At 29.5% G+C, this 25,498-nt stretch overlaps 1 protein-coding gene across 1 annotated transcript; it reads right to left on the bottom strand.

Moving 5' to 3' along the window:
• Positions 1-10,626: 10,626 nt before the first annotated feature.
• CIAPIN1 (cytokine induced apoptosis inhibitor 1) lies at positions 10,627-24,961 on the bottom strand. The gene is made up of 6 exons (XM_075368448.1): positions 24,615-24,961; positions 21,960-22,128; positions 18,831-18,999; positions 15,659-15,827; positions 12,495-12,625; positions 10,627-10,947 (listed from the first exon to the last, which is right to left on the bottom strand). The coding sequence occupies exons 1-6, from the start codon at positions 24,766-24,768 to the stop codon at positions 10,834-10,836; spliced, it is 906 nt and encodes a 301-aa protein (XP_075224563.1). The 5' UTR covers positions 24,769-24,961; the 3' UTR covers positions 10,627-10,833.
• Between the last annotated feature and the right edge of the window lie 537 nt (positions 24,962-25,498).

Genomic DNA, 25,498 nt, shown 5'->3' with positions numbered 1-25,498 from the left:
CCCGTATTCACCCACTATATTTCCTTCCTTGCCTTTTCCAATGCTTGCATTCCAATCTCCAACTATTATTAAATTTTCATCTCCTTTTACGTGTTTAATTGCTTCATCAATCTCTTCGTATACACACTCTATCTCATCATCATCATGGGCGCTTGTAGGCATATAGACGTTAACAATCGTTGTCGGTTTAGGTTTTGATTTTATCCTTATTACAATGATTCTATCGCTATGCGTTTTGAAATACTCCACTCTCCTCCCTATCTTCTTGTTCATCACGAAACCTACTCCTGCCTGCCCATTATTTGACGCTGAGTTAATTACTCTAAAATCACCTGACCAAAAGTCGCCTTCCTCTTCCCACCGAACCTCACTAATTCCTACTATATCCACATTCACCCTATCCATTTCCCTTTTTAAATTTTCTAGCCTACCAACCTTTTTTAAGCTTCTAACATTCCACGCTCCGACTCGTAGAATGTTATTTTTTAATTTTCTGGTGACCCCTTCCTTAGTAGTCCCCACCCGGAGATCCGAACGGGGGACTATTTTACCTCCGGAATATTTTACCAAGGAAGGCGCCTCCATTATTGCTATGTGAAAATGCAGAGAGCCACATTTTCTTGGAAAAAAAGCAGCTGTAGTTTTCCATTGCTTTCAGCTGCGCAGTACTCAGAGGACTGAGTGATGTTGATACGGCCGTTTAAGTCATTGTGACTCACGCCCCTAACAACTACTGAAAGAGCTGCTGCCCTCTTTCAGGAATCATTCCTTAGTCTGGCTCTCAACAGATACCTCTCCGATATGGTTGCACCTTCGGTCCAGCTACTCTGTATCCCTGAGCACTCAAGCCCCCTCACCAACGGCAAGGTCTCATGATTCATAGAGGAGGGTTTGAGAATTAATGCAGAGAAAACTGTGACTGTGGTAGTGAAAAGAAAAAATTGCCTGACTAAAATTTTAAAGTACAAAACAAAGGTACTCCAATAAAAACTGTAGAACATTTTTCTGTCATGGAAGCTTGATAACAAATGATGATTTTTGTGACAAAAAAATAAATTGAAAATGGGCCTAACAGCAGCATCACTTGCAAACTTAAGAAAACGGTGTGGAAAAACAAGCATCCTCTTCTGCAAATGAAAATTAAAATAAGTCACTTTATCAACCCACTGGTATGGATCTGAAATCTGGATGCTCAAAAAACAAGAACAAAGAAATGCCATTAGTTTTCTCATGGTGCTTACAGAAAATAATGAAAATAAAATAGTGGCAGTACTATAGAAACAAGGATGTGGATAGAAGCCAGTGAAATGTCACCTACTACACTAACTCTCTGCAGCCACGTTCATTGGTTTGGTCATATTTCAAGAATGGATAATAACAATTCTATACCAAATATACAACAGTATTGAAGTTGGGAAGAGATCAAGAGGGTGACAATGGAAACTGTGGTCAGACAATATCCAAGAAGACATGAAACACATACAATACAACTTAACACAAACTGCAAACCTCCGTCAAAACAAAACCCAGTGGAAGAAATTAGTTGATGACGTTGTAATCTTATATCATCAGCCTAGACAAAGATATGCATAAAATGGTATAGTAATTGTAACACAAAGAAAATCTTACTTTTTATGTTAAATAAGTTATGAATAATATAAAAACAACTAACTGTTTTAATTTTTCTCTCTTCACTCTCAAGGTATATGTTAAATTTTCATTATTTCATCAACCTGTGTGGTGTTGTGTTAGAATATCTTGCTTTTATACAGAAGTTTCACGATTTGGATCCCAGTCAGGCTTAAAAAAGAATATATTTATTACTAACAAAGATAAAACATCAATAATACACTAAATGAAAAGTGTAAATTTTCTGAAATTACAGTTGAAAGTTATGTCATAAAATTAATGTTTCTATTATTAGGTGAATCAACTTGTGGGATGTAACTGGAATTTAAAACAGGTGGACTGAATGGTAAAAAATCAGGTACGACAATTTATTGTGATGTAGTTTTCCTGTTTAAGATAATGAAATATTTGTTGGGGGCGTGTTACCACTTTCTGATATGCTAAAAGTCAATATAATACAGAAAACCAGTTAATAGTTAACCAAATGTGAAAGAATTGAATCATGTATATATATATATTTATTTTTTTTCATATGTTTTCATATCATTAGGTTAATTTATATCATATGTAATATACAAAAAATAAATAAGGCATTAAGATCTACAGATATCATTAAAAAAACAGGTTGTTGTAACCTGAAGTTTTTTTTGTCAAATTTATTATTTTTCAATTTCCTTTAAAATGGTTTCACAGCTCTACCTTTTTCCCACATGGAATTGTGACTGTCTCATGCCAGAAAATAGATCATCTGGTGGTAATAAAATTTACTAAATCTAATTTTTCTGTCAAAAAGTTATTTAATGGTTCCTGTATATTACTAACACTTCATCAGTGAGGCCACAAAGTTCCTTTCCATATAAAGAAATACACATGAATTGTTTTTAATTAGTTTATTTAATATATTTAAATAAAACTACAACACATGAAACTTACTTTAAATTACATCTGTACATAACTGCATTGTCCGGATAGTTTTATCAGTCGCAAAGTGTGTTTAGACATTCCTCTTTTATGTTGAGGGATCAAAACAGTAAAAACAGTCTCTGACGACAGCAGGTCATCAACATTCCTTTGTTGCAAATGGGAGATTTTTTCTTTGACTATGCCCCAGAGTGAGTTGTCACCTGTTGCTAAGTTTGGACTTCTAGGCTGCCACTGAATTTGGGAGCTCCTAATAAGCCCCTTTTTGGGAGCCCCTACTCCACTTCCCTTCAAAATTACTCATTTAAAAAATTCTTTGCTGACTGACTATAATGATCTGGAGCTCCTACCTGCAAAGCAACTTTCCCTGACTGACTGAGTGATTCATTAACACCCAGCAAAAACTACTGAAGATATATAGATGAAAATTTATATATACATTCTTCTTACATGTAAGTGCACACTAAGAAAGGATGTTTTGAAATTCTGAGTTTAAAAGGTTAAAATAAGAGTAACAATGAAATTTAATATTTTTTTAATTTCTCTGTACAAATGAAGACTTCTACCAAATGAAGATATAACTTGATTTTTGGTGTGTATTTAAAAACTAATTTCTAGATTTTTTGAAATTCCTAATGTAAAGGGTAAAAATTAATTTTTAATTTTTTTTAAACTCGGCTGTTTTTTTAAATTTCTCCGCAAGTGGAAGTATCAAGTTGATTTTTGGTGTGCATTATCTTCATGTGTATATCTAAAAGGCAATTTTTAGATTTTTTTAAAATTCAACCTTAAAAGGGGTAAAGAAAGGTAAAAATCTTTCAAACAATGAAAATTTTCAACTGTACTAAATGAAATATTCAGTAGATTTGAACTTGCAAATGCTACTCAGATGTTACCTAAAAATAATTTTCAGGCTTTTTGAAAGTTAATATTTTAAGAGATAAAAAAAAACAAATTATTTTTTTAATTTCTTAAGTTTTATGTTACCGCTATTGAAACAATCTTTAAAAGATTTAGTAACATTGTGATGGTAATTTATGTTTGTAATTCTGATTACATATTTTGCTGAGAAGCTGCGATAAAATCAATTATTGGGTTCTGTACTGACCAAACTGCTGCTCTAAAGAAATTACAATACACTGATAGTTTATATAAATTTAACAGGATTTAATTTTTATTTATCATTATCATTCTCACAAGAATGAGTTTAATAAACACAGAGGAGTCCAGGAGGCAGAACTCCTGGCTAGACAGGAAGAGCGAGTGAAGTGAACCTGACCGTCATATACATATATATATATATATATATTAAAGCTACATTACTGAGAATAGCCTAAGAATAGAAGATGCATTACATTCCATAAGCCACATGTGTTGCCTATCCCTAGTTTTCTGGAAAAGCCACCGTGAGAAAAAATGTTATGCAGGTGCAACCTATGTTTCTTATTCTTAATGTAATAATTATCTTATTCTTAATGTAATAATTCTTAATGTAATGTAATTCATTCTTAAGTATGGACCTGTACAATGCACATTGTTCTATTAAATTCTTAGACTCATTCAATATTATATCGTCCTATTTTATAACACATTAGCATGCACACATAATGATATTAACAGTTAATTATTTACAATTGCATGTATACTAATTGTATAAATAAAGTTTGTTTTTTAAAAACGTAACTCTTTTATCAAACTTAACTTATATATATATAAAAATTCATATTGAATTTAAACTTTTCTTTTTGTATTTTTTACATTGTAAGGTAAGAATCATTTACAAATTATTTATTTTTATATTGAAATAAAAAAAATGAACATGTTAACATTTAATATAATATCAATTTTTTTAAATGTTAATTTGCTATAATTCAAAATATTGCAGAATATTTATATTTATAATAATAACTAATACTGTATAATAATACTGATTAATCAAAAAAAGCAAATATTGGTAACGACATTGAGTCAATGAAACGGGGAATAATACCTTACTAAAACCTTACAACACTGCCTCTCCACTAAGAACCAAAATATCACACCAAGTGTCCTGTAGACAATGAGAGTTAGTGTTTCTACCAGAGAGCCTTTACTAATGGTGAAAAACCTTAAGTCATAAGGACAATATCCACACACCACTCAACACAATAGTTTTAAGATATGTTAGAGATTAGTTGATCCTCCACTATTGGAAAGTACCCAAGGGCGCACACAAAATGTCAACGAAAGTTTGCATAGTTGCACTTGGTGCCATTTGTTAAAAGTCTAAAAATCTACCCAAAAAATTGGTTGAAATCATTGTTGCTGAAGCAATCAATGACCTCAGTTATGGAAATATTACCACAATTAAATCCATGAAGAAGTCTGCTCTATCACCTAGTAGAAACACAGTCACTGTAGGAAGGAAGAGGAAACACACTGGGAGGAAACAGTCACCTGTAAATGGAAACTGAGGATGAAACAGACAAGATCTTCTAAGTACCAGAAAAGGAGAAGAATGTTGAGGTTTAAAAATCTGAAGAAAAAAGGAAGGTGTAACATACAAAGCAGCAGAATTTTAAAAGATTTTGTTAGGCGAGTTCTATATTTTTCATTGTATACTTTAATGCTTGTTTTCCAAAAATTATGATTTATCGTGTTTCAAAATAGCATACATTTCATTCCCATTTATACAAATTTAAAAATAAAATCAAGAATTTAGTAATGTGGGTACTAGTTTTCATTTTATATGTAATTCTTTTTAATACAGAAGTAGGTATTAAAAAAGCATACTACTACAGTTTATATATTAATTTATGCCCTACATTTAAAAAAAAATCGTCGTTAGACCTTATAGAAGTAAAGATATGATGTTCTGAAATTATAATTGATTTTTCTAAATCCACCCGAAAAATGAGGGTTGTTGAAATTTTTTTTTTTCTGGCGAGTAATATGCTTGTATAAATAGGAATTATTTACAAAGGTTACAGATGTTTTGCATTGAAGGAAATCTTTTTTTTAATTTAGGTTGATTACTCCCTTAATAGTAATAACTACTTCATTGACAAAGAGACTGCAATACAAACCTGTCACTACTTACTTATACTTCATTCTCTATCAGAATTGTCTAACAAATTAACATTATTTTTTACGTATCAATTTAATAAATACTGTTTATTTTCTCTGGATACAAAATTTTTCCTTTATTCAATTACAGCTCAATTTCACTTATAGTATCACTTCAATCATCAATGAAGTAGTTTTAGTTGAGAAAATTCTCTTCGAGCTAATTTTGAAAAACTGAAAGCAATGTGAGAAACATGCATGCTAATGGCATCAGATTATGGTAGTATAAAAAATTGGTACTCCTATAACCAGGTGTAAAACTGTTATAAAAGCAATGCTACATAATAGCATAGTTGTATATCCCAAGATGTAGGGATAAATTCAAACAATAATAACTGCTGCAATAAAAACAAGAGACACAACCGGTACTGTTACGCTCAAGATCAACTTAATATGAGAGAGGGTAAATATTAATAACTTTCAGCAGATAGACAACTGATTATAATTTGTATACATTAAAAGTAGGATTTGTTATCAATGTTTGACAGTTCATCTTCACAATTTAAAAAATGAAAACAAACTTTTAAATAACATTAAAAAAAATTTAATTTATAATATTTTCTTACAAACAACCAGTTGTGTAAATTTGATCATATTAACTATAATAATTGTATTAATTTATTATTTAATGAAACTTTCCAAAACTAATAATATAACCTTGATAAGTCTTATTTCTTAATTTCAGAGAACTGTCTTAAATAAATTATATTGCAATGTCACTAATTTTAAAGTTTTAACAAAAGCTATTAAACATTTTTCTTATAATTTAAAAAATTAACCTTTTCAAGGTTAATCTATTTATATTTAATTAAAAAAAGTACTGTATACTGTACATAAAATAAGTTTTTTGAGAAGAAACAAAATATTTAATTTTTGGCTGCATTTTGATCCGTGGCAGTTTGTGAGTATTAAGAATGTCAACTTTTCTTATGACAAATTGAAAAAACATTTATTATAAAGCAATGTTAATAACTTATTTCAAAATGTTTTGTTAACATCTTCAATGACAGGTGCTGATGTTTTTCAATCTGATTGATTGCACCTGATGTTTTTTTTTTTAATTAGGCTAACATTTAGAACAAGATCATATACACAATAAGAGCACCAGCACATTCCAGTTGTCATTAAAAGTTTTAATTCTTTTATTTGAGTTATATTTTTGTAATATTTTTAATTTATGTATTTGTTTCAATTTGGTTATCATATTAACTGATTGATAAAATAATATTATTATATCATTAACATAAATATTATAACACTGATTCATATTAACTCATTGATACAAAGAGTTTTGAAATGCTTTTTTGTATATTTTATATTACGTTTAAAAAAGTTAAATATTTCAACAGGATCAAGTTTTGTACAGTATCCTATAAATTAATCTCAATATAGGGAATTTTTTGTTTATATCTAAGTTGTGGCAACATTGCTTGACCCCACCAATTCTTTTAATGTCTGTGTATAAGTCATATTCTTCGATTTTTAGCAATGTTCATGATATAAATAGTGTTTTGTGAAAATTTATATTATTTTTTTACCATATAATCATATTTTTTGTTGTGTGTGTCTTGAATATATAATAATGGATATTATTCCAAGAAAGCGTTTGAAAATTGTTTCTCTTTCTGAGCATACCAGTACGACACAACAAATACCTTCTGAGTATGGTATTGAATTAAGAAGTGAAATTTTGTTTATTTTTCTGGTGAGTAATATGCTTGTATAAATAGGAATTATTTACCAAGGATACAGATGTTTTACATTGAAGGAAATCCTTTTTTTAATTTAGGTTGATTACTTCCTTAATAGTAGTAACTACTTCATTGACAGAGACTGCAATACAAACCTGTCACTACTTACTTATACTTCATTCTCCATCAGAATTGTCCAACAAATTAACATTATTTTGATTACTTGATTGAAGTGATCAGTGTTCACTTGGGACAGTGAACATTGTTTTAAAACAGTTTAAAGGAACTGGTCCCTTTTCACCTCAAAGGAAAGGCAAATGTAGCCGTAAAAGAAAAACTATTCCAACACAGTTTCAGTTATTAGTGAGAAAAAGTAAGCTTAATCCAAAATCATCTGCTGTGGATTTTAATCAAGAATTAATCGTCACCAGACACCAATGATTAACAGCCAATTGTTAGACACTGATTTCTGTATCCAGATGGAAAGCTTTCTGGCTAGTTGAAAGCAGCTTTTAACACGAGTAATGTACAAAAAGTGCCCTTGTGGGCCAAAGCAGTTGTTAACTGGAAAACTGTAATATTTTCTGACGAGTCATATTATTATGTTGAAGGACAAAGAGTTCTATACATTAGAAAAACATCAGATGAAAATACATCACCGACTCATATCCAACACAGTTAAACATCTCCAGAAATAAATGTTTATAGAGGTTTTTTCACATTTGAAGGTCCTTGTTCATTACTTCCAGTAGATGGAGTGTAGAAAAGTGAAGGATATGTCAAGTTCTGAAGGAAAGGTTGTGACACAACATCAAAACAAATTCCCACAAGGCAACAGAATGTTCCAACAGGATTTGCCAAAAAAGTGAAAAAAAGTTTTTAGAAACAAAACATGAGTGCTCCCATGGCCAGGCAATTCCGCAGACTTAGACCCAATAGAAAATTTTTGCACAATAGTCAAAAAACAACTCTCAAAAATTATTGTACCACAAAAAACTGACCAGTTAAAGCAATATCATTAAAATTTCATGATGAAGAAATCAAAAAAATATGTAGTTAAATAAAATATGTAGTTAGTTTAATTGATGCTATGTCTATGTGAAGTGATTGATTAAGAATGAAGGAGGACATATTAATTACTAGTTATTTTACAAATTAGAAGGGATGATTTTTTAAAAATAAAGTTACTTTTTATTAAATAACATCTGTGTTCGGATTAATTTGCATGCTACTTTTCTACCTTTTAATTTTTTTTCCATTCAGTGAAGGAAAAGGAATGTTTTTTTTAATCTTTATGAATGATTACAGCAATAATATAAAATTAATTTACCTGAGGGCTGAATATTTTATTCTTTTATTGCGAAAACATCCAATGCATATACAAACAAGAATTTAATTTATTTGGGTTTCAAGTCTTTGTGACCTTTATTATTCATAAAAAATATATTATACAGAACATATCATGAAGTGCTCCTGGGACTTTCATAACCTATTCTTCTTGTGAAAATAATTAAGTGGCAGAATTAGTGATTTCTTATGGTTTTTGACCTGACAAACCACACAAAAAGGTCCCAGAACCTTATCTGCAGTAGTTTTTGGGAAATCTGGGGTGAAAAGTAATAAATTGGGGTAAAAACTGTTTTTTATGTGAGATATACAATAACTTTGATAAATGGGCAATATCATTGCCCATTTATCAAAGTTAAATACAATCAAAATACGTACATTTATCAAATACATACAAAACTTTAAAAGTTTTGTTACAAAACTTGTAGCGAAAATAATTTTTAAACAGAATAGTGTAAGATAAGCTGAATAAAACAAAGAAAGTTAGAAAATTCCAATTTTATTTAGAAACAGCACATTACTGCATTTGTCAGAAAAAATATTTATTTAATGTAAACAAAAACCATATTCTTTTTTTGATGTGAAAAATTTGGAAAAACATAATTTACTGTTAAATCTGCTATTAAAAAAAAAAAAAAAAAAAAAAAAAAATTACTTAGGTAATAATTTTTTAAATGACAGAAATACAATAAATTTGAAAACTTGGAAGTTGACAAATTAATAACAAAAGATCCACAATGTGCAATACTGTATTAATGTTTAAATCATTCTGTAAAGTACATTAAGTATATTCGGTATTGTGAACCGTGCTGTCATTAGTGAAGGTTTTCTGTGAATTTTAGTTTAAACGTGATTGGTTTGCCATTGAAGTAATGCTGTAGTTACAACAGAAGAATAAGCTGATATTATATTCATTTTTGGTGTGTGTAATGGTAATGCTATAGCTGCTACAGTAGAATATGAAATAAGTTTTCCAAATTGCAGGATTCCAGATCCAAAACAATTAGCGCAACTTTTCGCAATCTTTGGGAAACAAGTTTGCTACCTAGTATTTCTACCAGCTTTGAACAATCTATCGAACATGACACTGCTATTGATGAAATTATTATCAATTCAGTTCAGCATAGTCCAGGTGTCAGTACATGACAGCTTTCTAAGCAGATTGGAGTTTCACATTCAATGTTTTGGAGGATACTTAACAAAACAAGTTTTATCCTTATAAATAACCAGTTCATCATCTACATCCATTCGTTTAGTTTAGGTGGTCTTCCTCTTCGATTAGCGTCTTCAACAGAGCCTGTTGCCTGAAATTTTTTGATACGAGTTCAAACTGCATTGTGGTGAAGGTAAGGAGTATTTGGAAATTTTTAAGAAAACTTGTGCTTCATTAAATCAGTATACTTGCCACCTTCATGAAAGACGTGTTCAACGAGAAAAATGCATTCCTCTAACAAAAGAATTATTATGTTTCCGGCAACTATTAATTCTGATAAATGAAACAACATGAAACGAAATGAAGCAATTTCAATCACAACTCAACAAGTGATGTCTTGGTTTATTACTGAGCAACGCCCAATGAATCCAAAGGACAACCAACCTAATGCCAAAAGAACAGAATACACCATACAATTCGAAAGAATACTGCTCAGCAACTTTCCAAATGCACTATATAAACACATTCTGTCAAATTTTACAAACTGCAAGAGATCTTATTAAGAGCATTAAGGATGAAATGAAGTTTGACCATCACAATGATGTGTTCAGCTAAGAGTTTTTCCAGTCTTTAAAGAAATCATTGGTCACAAAGATCTAATTTTTTGTTGGGATATTTAAGTATATCAAAAGTATACTAAAAAAAAAGAGGCCATCAAGAAAAAGGATAACTAACCCTTCCTTTTTAACATACACATAATAAATAATCCAAAAACAAATATTATATTTTGAATTTGAGTTTATTGAAAATAAGATCAATTTATGCAAATTTAAAAAAAAGTACAGTCATTGAATTTTAATTAACTTTGTTAAAAGTAAAAAAAAGATTAATGTATTCCACAACTATAAGATATTCATTGATCACAATACAATTAAAAATAAATCGGTTCTAATATAATACAAACAGAAACAAAATTTACTGAAATCTTCATGCATCAGCTTTAAGTTGTCTATCAGACAGTTGTATTTTCTCGCCAGGTTTAAAAGCAGGCATTCCAAGGTATGGGCAACTTGAACAACGAAAAGCATCGCCAAGATAGCACTGTAATAAAACAAAAATTATTTAAAAATCAGATTAGAAATTATTCAAAAATCTATTTATAACAAATAATTAATCCTCCAAAATTAAATTCAATAATACTTTTATTCTGAATAAAGTATTTAATAATACATTGTTTTGGAATCTATACATTCTAAAATTTATAAGTTGGAATCAATAAATCCAAATTTATAACCTAACTTATTTATATATAACAAACCAAAATACATGCAAGTTTCAATAGTAAATTATATCCAAATAAAACTATGATTTTGATTTTCTGTCACAACATACAGCCTTTTTAATTGTTGCAAATGAGTAATATTTACTAACTTTTATGAAACCAATATTGCCTGGTCAGATACAGAAGTCGGTTTCCACTATAAGCACATTTAAATTTTAAACAAATGTGAAATCACTTGATTTTATAGTTGATAATAATTAGCTATATAATTATCACTACTCCCCTTTTCAGTTCACATTTGTATCTGTATTGAAAATAACAGTGTTTCATTAAAAAAAAAAGAAGAAAAAATAAAGTAAGTGTAGAACAACAACAATATCGTTACAGTTAACAAGTCCATTCGAGATTATCTAACTCTCCATCAACATTTCTGTAATCTGAACGAGTTATTTGAAAATACTAGAGTTGGTCTACAATCAGGTAGGCCAAGAACTAGTTGCACTTTAGAAAAAAAACATCAACCACAAAAACGTCTGTTAGGCTGGAAACATTAGAACAAGTTTATGAAAAATGTTTAAGGAATTGTAACTTTAAATGTTCTCAGCTAAGATTACTTCACAAACTTTGTGAAGATGATTTTGATAGAAGGATGAAATAATAAAGGAATTTATAATTCATTTTGAAACAACTTCAAACTGAATTGCCGAGTAAACCAAAATTGTTCTTTCATTTGTGTAATTATCAAGAAGAACTTTCATGTGCCTGGAGTTCATGTTCAATAGGAAAATATAACAAAAGGGAGAGTGGGGACATTATTTCTTCAGTGAAAGTGTTACAGGTGATTCATATCTTAAAATGTTATGAAATTTTGCTATCCCTAAACAACTAAACAACCCTGTGTTTGATATAAACCATCAAGATATTGGTAGCAATACCTCCTCGCTATTCTCTTTTAGTCAAGAGACTACTTCAATGAACTTGAGTTTAAAAATTGAAAGCTCAGTTGATTTTATAAATCAGAAAAAACTTTTTCTAATCTTTTCAAATTAAAAAATATATATAAATAATTCAGTGATAAACTTCTACCACAAATGCATAAGGAAAGGACAATACTTTCAAACAGTTCCTCTGATTTGCATTAAAAATGCAATAAAAAAACATATTTTTAACTTTTTTAAAAACCGTTTTTCTATTAGTAACTGGGAAAATGACCTTTAGCCCACCCAGTACAATGAAAATGTTCTCTCTATATCACATGCATTCATGCAAGCACGTGTGCATGCACACACATACACATACACACAAAAGCATGCATTACAAAGATTTAAGCATATAATTGTGACAAATTATAATTAAAATGTATTACGTTTCCACAAGATGAAGTGGGAGCAGCAATTGTACTGTTGCTCTTCGGTTCATCACCAGCACCAGATAATTCATCTGCCAATCCACAAGAGCAATTTTTACACGCTTTACGTTTTCCTGTTGTACCACACACTGGAACATAACAGTTATAAAATTAAGTACATTATCAATGCAACACATCTCCCAAATTATGCAAAAATATAATACTCAAACTTTTTTATGAAAAAATATAGTGCTCATAACTCACTATTATGATTGAAAATAACACTTTTAAAATTACAGTTCACCAGTAATGCAGACTTCCTTAGCCAAGGAAAAATATTCTACTTAGTAAAGCGATGGCATATTTTCCAATATGCAACATAATTATGTCTTTGTGACTGTTCTTTCTTCAAACAAGCACATCAAATAAATCTGCATACAATGAATGAAACAGATAAACCGTATTTTTATCAACAAACAGAAAATCAACAAAAAAAAGTAAACTTTACAAGAATAGGAACAATAAATAACCTAATCCATAATTAGTCCATTTTATTATTAACAATAAATATATTCATATAGATAATTTTATTTTATCCCTTTATCAAATAACTTTCCTATTGTAACACACATTCCTCTAAATAACAAGAAATCTATTTGTTGTTATTTAAAGGAATGTGTGTTCGAGACATACTATATACTTTTTAATCCACCAACCATTCATTTTATCAGTTAACCATCAAAACAGGGACTACAGCCATCATTATTTAACTCTGCAATGAACATTAGTGTTCACCCTTACTTCACATTATTTTTTCATATACTACTCCATATGATATTCCAAGTTTTGTTCTAATTCTATTAGGTCAAATGAAACTTTAATTTACTGATGTGTGCAGATCCCTACAATATGATATAATGAATCTTTTCTGATATTCTATTTATAAAAACAAATCCAAAAATTTTGTTAAACCATTGTTTCAACTTTCAGATATGTCATAGGATGTATACTGCCATGTTATGAGCTGTGCAGACTGGTAAACAAGAATTTTAAAATCCAATTTATAAATCAGACAGAATATAAAACATCATTACACTGTACCCATATTGACTGAAAATTTATCCTATTTAATTATTAATAAACTAATTAAAAATCAATAATTTTTTTTTTATCTTGTCTTTTTAGAGAAAGGATATGGTTTTATAGTATTATTTTTTCATATTTTGTTTTGTTTTGCTTACACTTATTTTCAAATTGAATTCTCTCCTGTCACTGATTTTATTGCTTTTTTAACTCATAGTTTCAACCAAAATAACAATAGCAACAGTAAAACTTGACATTTTAATCTTTAGGAAAAATCCAGTCCTTAGATTGTGAGGGGATTAAAAAATTTCATTCACATATCCTATGGCCTCTTCTAAATAGGCCTCAAAAAGCAACACAGAAAGGCCTACATGATAGTCAATCCTTTCTACATATCAGGTTGCTTCTATTTTATCTATACTTCTGTTTTCTTAACAAAAATTACATGTAATCATTAATGTTATTAGAATTGACTTAAAAAGTGAATGAGATAAATAACTAAACTAAAAATATCAATGAAAAACCAATTATATATATTAAAACCTAATTATAAATTATAATGAAAATAGAAAAATCAAACATACAAGTTAATGAGTTTTTTAATTAAACATTTTACGTGACTGTATAAAAGTTTTCTTTCTTGATTCATCCTATTGAATAAATATAATGTTTTAAATGAACACAATAAAACAGGGTATATACTTTTTTTATCAGTAATGAATTTCTAGACATCAGTTTTCATTAAAACATTAACTTAAATTGAATATTGTTACAATTTCTACACTAAGTTTGTTACCATTTTGCTTTAGTTACTGTCTGAAATGACAAATTTACACACTAATTATATAATTTTTCTCAGTCCAAGTTGAGAAGAGAATTCTCATAAAATTTAATGAATTAGTCTGTAACAAGTAAAACATAAAGCATGTAATTCTCTATTAACAATGAATGATGTCACTAAATTCACTTTAGAAATTGAACACTTTATTAAAGAAAAAAACACTTTATTAATAATGGAAAGTAATGTATGATATAGCATTTAAAGTTATTATTTAAAATCTTCAAATTACAATAATTGAAAACTAATTTTGTCTGCTATTTTTTTTTTTCATTCAGTTTGTATCAACAGTAACAATATAAACTGTAAATTCTGTCTACTTTTGAAAAATAAAATTTCTGCCAGTTTTACACATATATTATTGTATTCTCTCCCAGCAAACTTCATCAATATGTGGGCAAAGTAAACAGTAAAGATTATTAATTAACAATTTATATTGTTGAAAGTACTTAACACATATTGTTTTGATAGATATAATTTTTAGTTTAATGACAACATTATATATTATATAGTATATGATACAGCTTTAAAGGAGTTATCAATAATTTAAAAGTTTATACTGTAAATTTATTCTGAAATTAATAGCTTTATATGCAGACTGACTGGATTGAGAAAGGCTACAAGATGAGTGTGCATACAGAATTATCCTCAATAATGAAATCATTCTATACTGATTACCTACACCTACTTACTACTTGACACCTTTAGATTTACCCTTTACTATAATCAAAATGTGGTCACTAACTCCAAAATCAAGAGCAATCTTTTGAAATAGACTTGCCTTTGACTAGCCATTACAATGCATCACTATTAATCTCTAATAAAGAAACAACTGAATTTGTTTTTCTCTTCATAATTTGAATTTATTACAGTATAAAATACTTCTTATACAATGAAAACTAACTTTTAATTGTATAATCTCTGTATCAAGTATAATATGATTAATATAGTCACTTAAACCAAACTACAGAAAATCAGTTAAGAAATACATTACTATAATGTAGCATGCAATCAAATTTGACTACAGACAAGTATCTGGGCATTTTTTCATCTATTTTATCTCAACTTTTTTAAAAGACAAATGGATAAAAAAATTTACAAGGTTTTAATAACAATAATAAAAAAGAGCTTCAATGAATGGGATACGATTAAAATTATAGACAGATGGTATATTTCATTACAAATTAGTTACTTTTTACAAATAACAATGAAATCGTAAGGTGACTAATCAGTGGAGTCTAGCCAATACAATAAAAAATACCTTTAAGAGTTGCAGGATCGGGTTTTTTAAGGTCTTCAGCATCTAATAATTTATCTGAATCAATTAAATCATCTTCAACAGTATCATCACCATCCAACTTCCAGACAGCAGCAACTGATGCTGGTACAGCTGCCTGAACATTTAATTTCAACTGACACGAAGCACCAACCTACAAATAAAATAAACTAATTAACTAAGTTAGTTTAATAGATTAATAATTTTAATATGTTTGTATATGCAACAACATACACTAAAATAAACCAACGCTGAATATATTGTGAAATACCATTTTAAAGGATGTTGAAAAACAAAAGTTTTTAAGTTTTTTTTTTTTTTTGATTGTTTGTGGGCGAAAAACGCTTGGCGTTATCATCGCCCGGTAGTTATTGTTAAAAGGGTAATATAACTCCAAAATAATAAGCTATACAAGGTGTAAACATAATATTAATCATATAATAAAAATTTACTAAAACAAGCCAAGAAGGCAAAATAAAACCAAAAACTAATATCACAGACAAAGTTGATAAAATAATAGAATAAAAAAAGTATAAAAACTTACCTAACTCCGATGTGTTGTGCAAAAATCCCCACCCCAGATAGTAAAATTAAACACATAGAACTAAATAATCAAATCGAAAATAAAGGTTAAAATTATTAAAAAACTCTCCTTACAGAAAAACATATATACGTATATTAAATCCTTTGCATTAACCCAGCACTATGCAAAAAGAGAAACATTCGCTCCAAAAGCCTGCCATCATTGCCCAAGACATCACGAATGCTGCTGGGTATATTAAACTGTCGACGCAACGCCGCATAACATACACAGACCACGAGAATGTGGTGCACAGTCATGCAGCAGTTGCATCGTGTGCACAAGGGTGGGTCTCCTCCAGACCTTTGATATTCATGTGTGATCCTCGTATGCCCTAACCGTAATCGGCAGAGGACCACTTCCTCACGACGAGAGTTCCTGCAAGAGGAGCCCCACGGCAACACTGAGTCTTTAATCCGTCGATGTTTACTATCGACGGCAGCCGTCCAGCCACTTTGCCACCTTGCTCGCAGTGATTGTTTTATATGATTAATAAAATCAAAGGTAGTAACTCGGGTGGTGAAAGGAGGCTGAATACACGCATCTTTCGCAGCAGAATCTGCCCTCTCATTACCAAGAATCCCAACGTGGCTAGGGATCCAGCAAAAACCTACCCCCTTGTTTCGTTTTTCTAACTCAGCGATTTTATCATAAATGCCAACGACGACAGTATGTCCGGAATAAAGGTTCTCCAACACCTGGAGAGCACTGTACGAGTCACTGCAAATAAGAATGTTCCTATATTTAGGGCCAACGATACTTAGAGCCCTATCCACAGCGAGTAGTTCCGCGGTGAACACACTCGTAAGACCAGGTAGGCCAAACATATAAGTCTGTTCATTGAAAACAAAGTTTTGAAGTAAAAAGACTCTGGCTATGACTATTCTAATCAAAATGATGCCCATTTAATGTTTTTCACTTTTCAAAAATAGTCTCTACAGTGCCTTCTTAAATAACTCCTCAGCAGTGAAACACTAAAAAAATTAAAATTTAGCAAATGCTCATACCTAAAATCTTTTTAGACTCCCCAAGCCAAGATTGATTACATCAATCAAGCTACTGACCCCCACCTAAGCTTGTTCTCTTCTTTCACGCAAAAGTGCCAACTTTGAAATGGAAGATTTTCTTCTGAGTTACAGACACATTGTAACTTTACTTTCTCAACATACCTCAAAATATACAAACAAAATTTTAACGTTTTAAAAAAACAAGTAAAACAGACTTAAAAAACTGCACAAAAACTCATAATGAAAATGATATCTCTCAACGCTTTAAATATTTTATAGAAGACTGTCAAAACTATAAACAACTAAAATCTTAAATTTTGCACAAATTTCATAGTTAAAGTCAAGTTAACATTTAAATTAAAAGTGCACAATCCTGTTTTATTTTAGTATATTTAGTAATTAAATTTCATTTTAGTTAAAAAGTTAAAACTTACTTTCTATAGTTTCTTTTTTTAATTTTAATATGGATACATCAAGAAAAAACTCTGCTTTTAAAAATAAACAATGTTATTCTTTAGAAATACAAATCTGAGAAATACACACCTTAATAAAGGTGTGTATTTCTCAGATTTTATTAAGTTGACACACTAGGTGTGTCAACTTAATAAAATTAAAATAATAATAAGTTATCTAAAGACTTATGTAATTAATACCAAGTGGTAATAATTATTTATTTGCAATACTTCTACTACTTATTTGAACAAGTTGCAAGTTTCTCAGGTTTACATCTCTTACAAACAATTTTTTTTCATATAAGCTGAATTTTTAATAGGTCTTTCATATCAAAGGTAAAACTAAAAAATGTAATATTAATTGAACTTGAAAAAATAAAATAAAATTATCTTTAAAAAATAAACTGCAACTATAAGTAAAAGTAAATAGTTTTAACAAATGACTATGATAATTTAACAACTAAAATGCACTTCTTGCTCCAGATTTCACTTCTCATATCTGGTCCTTATGTATGTTTTTGAATTTTTTTCTTAGGTAGAGAATTAGTTTTAATCCCAGTAGACTTAGATATAAAAACAAGTTTCTAACAAATATAAAGCAAAGTATTCTGTAGCTCTCAAAACCAGCTGCATTATTATTGTAGTCAAAATTTGGTTTTTCTCTTCAAAATAATTTTCTGAAAAGTCTTGAGTGTTTCTGGGCAGAGGGAGTATATTTCCAATCATTAAGTTTTCTTGAAAATGCAATATCTCTCCTTCACAGTTTATCCAATAATTCTCATCTTGAGACCAAATTAATAATTTAATCAATTCCGCATGATCATTACGTATGTTTCATAAGCTTTCAACTGATAGATCTCCATATTACAAGAAGATTCTCTTTGTCTTCACTTAACATCAATGCATGTAGTTTTAATGAATGATATAACAAAAAATTGTTTCAATTTGAAATCCCCAAAAGCACTAACACTAAGAATCTAAGCTGATCAATTTTGTGTAATAATTCAATGGTTATATGGGTTTTAGAAATTTGGATAATATTATACATACAACAAAGACATATCACATAATCTACAAATTATATTTAAAAAAAGATTCTACTAAAAGAAAATACTCACTTCAAAATTTGGTTTCTTGCATTCAACTTTTATTAACTGGAAATTATCATTATTTTTCAATAATCCTTTTATTAAACCCTTCTCACTATCAGAAAGCAATACATTTTGCGAATTTGAAATCTCAACCCATCCAGAAATTTTTAGTGAAGATCTAAGTTCTGATTCACTCCTGTAACATAGTCATAGTTTTAGTACTTTTCTAGTTTTGGTACATGAATAATCAGTTCAAAATTTTAATCCCCTGAATTAACACAAAAAAACCATGTCAATAATCCCAAATGATAGGATTATAATTAAAGGTGGGAATCTTTTTCAGTTTGATGAAGTAATTTTTTACATTTTTGGTAAAAGGTCTGTGAACCAAAGGCTCTGTGTCTACTGTCGGAAACAGTAGAAGCAACAATTGTTTTAAAACTGCTGAATTTTAACAAAGACAGCATGGTAAAGACAGAATAATTGTTAGCTGATAACACTGATGAATAAAATGTCATAACATGTTATGGTTATGATATTGAAATGAAGTTCCAAAATCAACCTGATGGAATCTTCCTGAAAAACCAAAACTGAAAAGAAACATGACAAGTTCAATTGAATGTTAAGGTTCTCATTGTTTTTTATTTCTTTCACTTACAAGGGCATTGTCCATTATGAATTTTTACCAAAATGATATAAATGTAGTTATACAATTCTTGTATTTTATACCACGATAATGCTACAGTTCACACTTTACTATTAAGTCATATTTAGCCAAAAAATATACATCCAAAAATATCATAGTTACAGCCAATGTATTCTCCAAACATCATATCCCCATTTTCCTGTATTCCCATTGTATTCCTGTATTCTGTGTGATTTTTTTTTGTTCCTACTGATTAAGAGAACATTAAAAGGTTCATGAATTGTGACGATATATGAAATAAAGAAAAAAAAATCACTAAATGAACTTAAGGTTAATCCAACAAGTGCTTTCCATAAACGTTTCAAGGATTGGAAGAAACACTGGTATACCACATATCTTTCAAAAAATATTTTAAATGGGACATAATAATGTAAAAGAATAAGAAAATTCTTTTTTATAATTACAATTCTCATTATGTTCTTATCACACCTTAAAAAGTAATTTTGCTATTCTACGCAGCAAACAGTTCCGAGCTGGATGGCAGAGTGGGTGGTTAATGTTCAGTGTGTTAGAGAGGGGGAACCAGCTTGGTTAGCTCCTCTGCTCTGTTCTGTCATCAGTACAGCCACGAGTGAGCAAGAGGTTCTGTTGTTTGTTGCACAACATATAATCATAAGGTTTTTAACTAATGAAGGCATTAAACCCACGAAAATTTTAACTCGTTTTATACAGTTTGGGGACACTACACTGTCACCAATCGAGTGCATATGTGGACCAGACAATTTAAGGACGAGCGAGAAAACAAAAGTCATGATTGATGAGCATCTAAGGTCAAGTCTCACAGCTGACAACATCCATGGCGTTCAACAGATTATTGAAGGTGATCGCCAGTTCACGGTTGAAGAAATTGCATCAGAAGTGGGTATAAGCTATGAGAGTGTTCAATCCATTATCACTGATCATCTTAGTTTCAGAAAAATTAATGCTCAATGGGTTCCAAGGTTGTTGACCGAAAATCAAAAACAGGTCAGGTTGGAGATCTGTAAGAAACTTCTGAAGAGTGAAGGCCAAAACCTGTCTGTCAGCCAGAAAAGTTTTTGCAAGAATTTTTTTTGACTCAAGAGGAATGTTATTCATTGATTTTCTCCACTATCAATGAATATGGCTTACTATTGCCAGCTATGACAACAAAAGCTTACTAATGTTAGTTAACAAAAGCCACCTACCGAAACAAAAGACAGGGTATGCCCATTAGAGATGTCATCCTTCTCCATGACAATGCCAGGCCACACACTGCAATTCTGGCTAGGGATAAATTGGAAAAAATGCATTGGAAAACTCTCAACCACCCTCTCTACAGTCCAGATTTGTCCCCCTGTGACAATATTTTGTTTGCGCCCTTGAAACAATCTCTTGGAGAGGGCAATTCAAAAAAATGAAGATGTCAAGGAGCATGTATACAATTGGTTTACGATTCATCCTCAAACTTTTTGTAAACAAGGAATATTCAAGCTTCCAAATTGGCGGAAAAAGTGTGCAGATCATGCAGGAGATTATATAAAGAAAAAATGAAGGTATGAATGAAGGTAATTATGTATATAATTAATTAATAAATTTATTTTTAAAAAAATTACAGTTTATATTTGATTCACCCTTGTACTATCACTAATATTTTAGCACATTTCTGTTTAATAACTATATTTATATTTCTTTGTCTCTAATATAAAATAAAAAAATTTTTTTAGGCCTACAGTAAATATAAGAGATAATCATTTTTTCAAACCACTATTGTCTGCTGCTTGATAAAATGTTTGTTTATTAGAGTTTATAATTCCTTTATACAGGATCAATTCTGTTTCAACTATTTTCTAAATTGTAAACTTCTTTCTATAGATAAATCAACATAATAAAATTAAAACTATTAAATCAGCTTTACATTCATTACACAGAATATTGCTTTTGAAATGTGTTATTGCCCCAAGAGTGATTGTAATTAAAAGTTTAAGATGAATTTGAGAAGAGACCTTTTTTATAAATAAATAGTATAAATAAGCTGATTAATAAATAAATATACTTACAAGTAAATTAAATAACTTATAAATAAATAGATTTATAACTTAACTTATAAGTAAATAAGTTGATGGACTGCATCTTAAAATCATGCAAAGTAAATTTGTTTCAAGTAGAAAGTACAGAAGGTAAATACTAAAAAGGAAAAATTATTCTTACCTAAAAGGTAAAACAAAAATAAAAATACAAGATGCAGAAATTACAGGTCTACATCATATAAATTAGAAATAATAGATTAAATCGGAATATTTAAATGGAAGGACAACAAATCACAACAGAACTTAAGGAAAAACAAAAACTGCATTAGACAAGCTAATGAAAAAATTTAAATTCACACTGTAGAAGAAATAAGTAACTAATGAGGTAAATGAACTTTAAAATTTAATTACATTGAAATAATTAAAAAGTTAAGACATTTAAAAATTTCACAAGATATTCACCTTAATGATTCAGAAACTTTAGTAATGCTGACAGGTTCATATAATACAAATGTACCGCTTGGTTTAATTAATCTTAATATTTCACCTAAAATATCATCAGAATGTAATGTAGCTGCAGGTTGTACAATACCAGATAATACTACATCAAAACTTGAATTATTGTATTCACCTGAAAAAAAAATCCCATTATTTTATATTTCAACAACTTAAACATAGGACATATTTTCATGAGTTAAACAATAAAAAGCATTACTGTACCATTAAGTAATATTAAATAGGTACTTCTTTAAGTAAAAATTTATTAAAAAGCAGAACAAATGGGATGATAAAACCAGAGCAGGCATAGAACTAGAAATTTCTCACACAATAGCAAATTAGCTACTTTTTTTGAAAAGCAGTTTGGATAAAGATATGACAAACTTGTCTCATAATAAATAACATATACAAACACTAAGTTAATTACAATATACATTTTGTATCATTAACAATAGCTTTGTAACACCAAAAAGTCCTCTTCAATGTAGTTTGAATTGATTAAACTCAGTTGCACATGAGTTTCCAAAGACATTTTTGTGCCTAAAACTCTGCATAAGAAAACTGGTAATGAGTAGATTAACAGACTATAGACTTTTGAAGTTTTTGTTAAAGGACTTCTTTACTTGAACCACTGCTTCATATGATAAGTAGGTTCAACCCCCACTGTAAAACCACTAATTCTGCTTCACTCATTAACAGTACCTCACAATGTTATCAGCAAAGAGCCTGCTGTTTTTCAAACTTCCATTTCTATATTTTACTATACTGCTTCATTATTAGAATTAGAAGTGGGGCGGTAAAATTAATTTTTCAGCCAACAGTATGGAATGGAATTACATAGACTAATTTTAATCATTCTTAACTACAACAATTAAAAAAATATGCGATACTGGTTGTTAACAAATATTATAACAAGTGATAATGGTTAAGATCAAAGATTTTTAATGTTTAGGGTGAAATATAGTTGTGCTGTATCTGAACCAAATATACTAAGCTATTACTCAAACAATCAGCAATCCTAACCTCCCAAACACTAATAGATCTAAAAATCTTCTTTTTTTTAGTCATTAGCATATAACAATGTAATTCTAAAGCAATTACTTGATCACCTTCAATTTTTCTCATACTTTATTACATTAGTAAACATGTTTAGGATCAGGAAAATACAAGATCTAAATATCAGAAAGCAGGTTTGGGCAGCGGGACCCATGCAAAGTCAAAGACTACACCACATTATCAGTACTCAGATCAATCAGCAATCAATCTAACTAGTTATGACAACCTGTTCAGATGCTAATCCATTCTGCAGATATAGGTTGGAGTTAAGGTTAAGAGTTTTAGGGTAAAGTTTGTAGGTAAACTACAAGGATATCGCAATACTAAACATCACCTTGAAGGATACTTGGGCCAATTTATATTTAAAAAAAAAAAAATTCATTATAGAGAAAGAGACTAGAGTACATGTTCCGTGATAAAAGTCATGTGTACAACAGAGAATCACCTTACGAAAAGCACCATCAATCATCTTCAATGGCTGACTCTGATTCCAACTCTTACAACTATTAAGGTTCATTGATGATTTATTCCTTTCTTCACAAAACTCTAACTTTAACCCTAACCTCTCTGCATAGAACAGATTAGCATCTAAGAGGTCACCATAACTCACAAAATTGATTGCTGATAATGTGACAGAGACTAACCTTGTACGGGTCACTCGCTACCCAAACCTGCTTACCCACATTTAAATCTTGTGTTTTCCTGATCCTAAAGATGCCTTTACAGTAAATAAAATATGAACAAAACTGAAGGTGATGAAGTATAATTGTCCAGAACTACCAATAACATACATTTTAACTAATGAAATAAATGGCAAACACTTTGAATCTTATATAGATTTGATTATACTAAAAAACAGAAGGTGATTACTTGTTATATTTATTTGAATACTATATATTTATAAATATATCTATAATTAGGTAAATAGTTTGTGTTTTCCATTTGACAATTAACTGTTTCTTGCCATAAACAGCAAAATTTTAAGAACAATAAACACGACTAAAAATGTAACCTTAATAACACAAAAAATGTTTTTATTGGTAAGCTAGAAATAATTACTGGCATATATATTAATATATATTTTTTTGAAAATTTGTCATATTAGCAGATTTAAATCTTTATATATTTAAATTATGCACAGTAACTGTTATTGGATGTACAGATATGAAAGGACACAAATCATTCTGTTCTAATTCTTCCAAGGAAGAAATAAATTTCTAAGATAAGGTATAATGAATTAAAAAAGAATGTTGCTTTTCTTACAACTGACCTTCAGTAGAAAATACCTTCAGTATACATACAATGAAGAAAAATTCAAGAAATTTAACTAAATATCTGTCTTTAAAACAAGTCTCCAGAGAATACAGGATATTTTACTATAACAATCTCAATAAAAATAATAATTTGGTTATTAAATCAAAGAATTGCATAATATGATGAAAGATATTTAGAAGGAACGTGATTAGGTTATGGACAATTTTAAGGTTTGCTTTACCTACATTACAGTTATAGTAAATTAAATGCAACAACTAGCAAAGTTAAAAATTTATTTATATTGCGTACCAAACTCAAGTCTGTCGATATTCTCCAACTGCACATAGCCACTAGTACCGACAACATTTAAAAGTTCACCATGAAGTTTTTTAAGGTTTTCAGGATCAGCACCTTTATCCCACACAACCAATACTTTTTGTCCAACAGACACTGGATAATTCATATTATTTTATATCAATAAACACGATTAAATTTATCCTAACCCTTCTCTAATCAATGTAGAGTTAAATCAGCTGACCTCACTTTAGGAACGATATAAATCTCTTTTCAAATCGATATATCAATCCAATAACACTTCATTCATTCAAATTACTTTGTTTCTACACTCCGTTAACCTCTTACCTACTGGAATGAAACACACTACCTATCGGAGACAATATGAAGTAATTCTCCAATTCGAACACAGCAAGCGGTAGAATGTTGTGAAATTATTGCATGATTTATTTTATTTCATGTTCCCTCCAGCTGGGTAATAAACATCACAATATTCTACCCCTAAAAAAAATACCATTAAAAAACTTTTGAAATAATCACTTTTATTATAAATCATCTCTCTATTTGCGTTCACTGTAAATTTCACTGCACAACCGTCGCTGCGCACGTACTCAATGCACAAATAAGCGGAATGAACTAAATTTTTCATATTCACTTAAAATATGTTGCTTCGTTTATGAAATATTTATTTATTTATCTATTTATTTTTATCTTGATCTTTCTTTTATAATAAATCAATAATTTTTTCAGTCTCAATTTCAACAAATAAATGTAAGTACACATAAGTTTTATTCAATACTAACTTAGGCAATACTAGTATTAGAAATTATTACTTAATATTTACGAACTTTTAAATATTTATATTGTGCGCCACTAAAAACTGTTAAAAATATGTTTAA

This window comes from Lycorma delicatula, chromosome 6 (genome assembly GCF_047948215.1).
Source record: "Lycorma delicatula isolate Av1 chromosome 6, ASM4794821v1, whole genome shotgun sequence".
Taxonomy (NCBI): domain Eukaryota; kingdom Metazoa; phylum Arthropoda; class Insecta; order Hemiptera; family Fulgoridae; genus Lycorma; species Lycorma delicatula.
This window is presented reverse-complemented; position numbering and strand designations above follow the sequence as displayed.

Coding starts and splice junctions, on each gene's coding strand:
- CIAPIN1 (XM_075368448.1), bottom strand. CDS start 24,768: ATGAATTATCCAGTGTCTGTTGGACAAAAAGTATTGGTTGTGTGGGAT. Junction 19,000..21,959: donor AAAGTTTCTGAATCATTAAG/GTGAATATCTTG, acceptor ACTATGTTACAG/GAGTGAATCAGAACTTAGAT. Junction 12,626..15,658: donor CGATCCTGCAACTCTTAAAG/GTATTTTTTATT, acceptor GTTATGTTCCAG/TGTGTGGTACAACAGGAAAA.